This window comes from Ailuropoda melanoleuca, unplaced genomic scaffold, assembly GCF_002007445.2.
Source record: "Ailuropoda melanoleuca isolate Jingjing unplaced genomic scaffold, ASM200744v2 unplaced-scaffold11990, whole genome shotgun sequence".
NCBI lineage: Eukaryota > Metazoa > Chordata > Mammalia > Carnivora > Ursidae > Ailuropoda > Ailuropoda melanoleuca.
The window spans coordinates 199-1,429 of NW_023180493.1; the positions used below are offsets into that span (position 1 = coordinate 199).

General features: G+C 48.3%; 1 protein-coding gene across 1 annotated transcript; it reads left to right on the forward strand.

Moving 5' to 3' along the window:
• Positions 1-410: 410 nt before the first annotated feature.
• On the forward strand, positions 411-1,228 carry LOC100483902 (olfactory receptor 1J1-like; the record flags this gene model as incomplete). The annotated part of the gene is given in 2 exon segments (XM_019793497.2): positions 411-797; positions 800-1,228. Coding segments are annotated over 2 exon segments (816 nt in total), but the record flags the coding sequence as incomplete, so codon positions are not given.
• Positions 1,229-1,231: the final 3 nt, after the last annotated feature.

The window sequence follows — 1,231 nt, forward strand, 5'->3', positions numbered from 1 at the left end:
GCTCATAAGCAGTCAGGCTGCAGAGCCATGCTCTTGATCAGGACTGTGAGGCTGCTCACTGGAATGTGGACTCCCCAGACAACAGGACTGTGTCTTATCTATGACTTTCTCCCTAGTGCCTACAACAATGTCTCTGTATGTGTAAAAAACAACACCAATAAAGAATGAGCTGTTCCTGATTACCACTGAAGAGTTGGATGTCACATTCTTTCTCCAAGTGGCTGTGTCACGGTACAGACAAATCTCATTGCATATCTCCCACCAGGCTGGATGAGTGCGAGGCAATACTTGTCTGAACTCTGACACAGTCACTTGGAGAAATATGTGACCACAGGTAATTGCTATGCTTAGTATTTCTAAGTGCCTGACATTTCCCATTTCTCTTTATTCCACCAGGAGAGAAAAGCAGCATGAGGAAGGAGAACCAGAGCAGCGTGTCTGAGTTCCTCCTCCTGGGGCTCCCCATCCGGCCAGAGCAGCACGGTCTGTTCTTTGCCCTGTTCCTGGGCATGTACCTGACCACAGTGCTGGGAAACTTACTCATCATCCTGCTCATCAGGCTGGACTCTTGCCTCCACACCCCCATGTACTTCTTCCTCAGCCACTTGGCCTTCACTGATCTTTCCTTTTCATCTGTCACCATCCCAAAGATGCTCATGAACATGCAGACTCAGCACTTATCCATTTCCTATCCAGGATGTATTTCACAGACGTATTTTTATATACTCTTTGGCTGTGTTGATAATCTCCTTCTCGCAGTGATAGCATATGACAGGTACGTGGCCATTTGTCACCCTCTACACCCTCTACTCTACACTACACCACCATCATGAAGGAGGATCTGTGTGTGCTGGTGGCTGGCTCCTGGATTCTTTCCTGTGGCAGTGCCCTCCTGCACACCCTCCTCCTGACTCAGGTGTCCTTCTGTGCTGACAACATCATTCCCCACTTTTTCTGTAGCCTCCCCATCCTACTCAAGCTGTCCTGTTCCAACACCTCTCTTAATGAGCTGGTCATATTTACTGCAGGGGCTGCAGTTGTCATTTTTCCATTGAGTGGTATCCTGGTCTCTAATGGCCACATTGGGGCCTCTATTCTAAAGGTCCCCTCTACCAAGGGTATCTGCAGAGCCTTGTCCACCTGTGGCTCCCACATTCCTGTCGTGTCTCTATTCTATGGAACAATTATGGCACTGTACTTTTCCTCCTCATCGAGCAACTCTAATGACAAA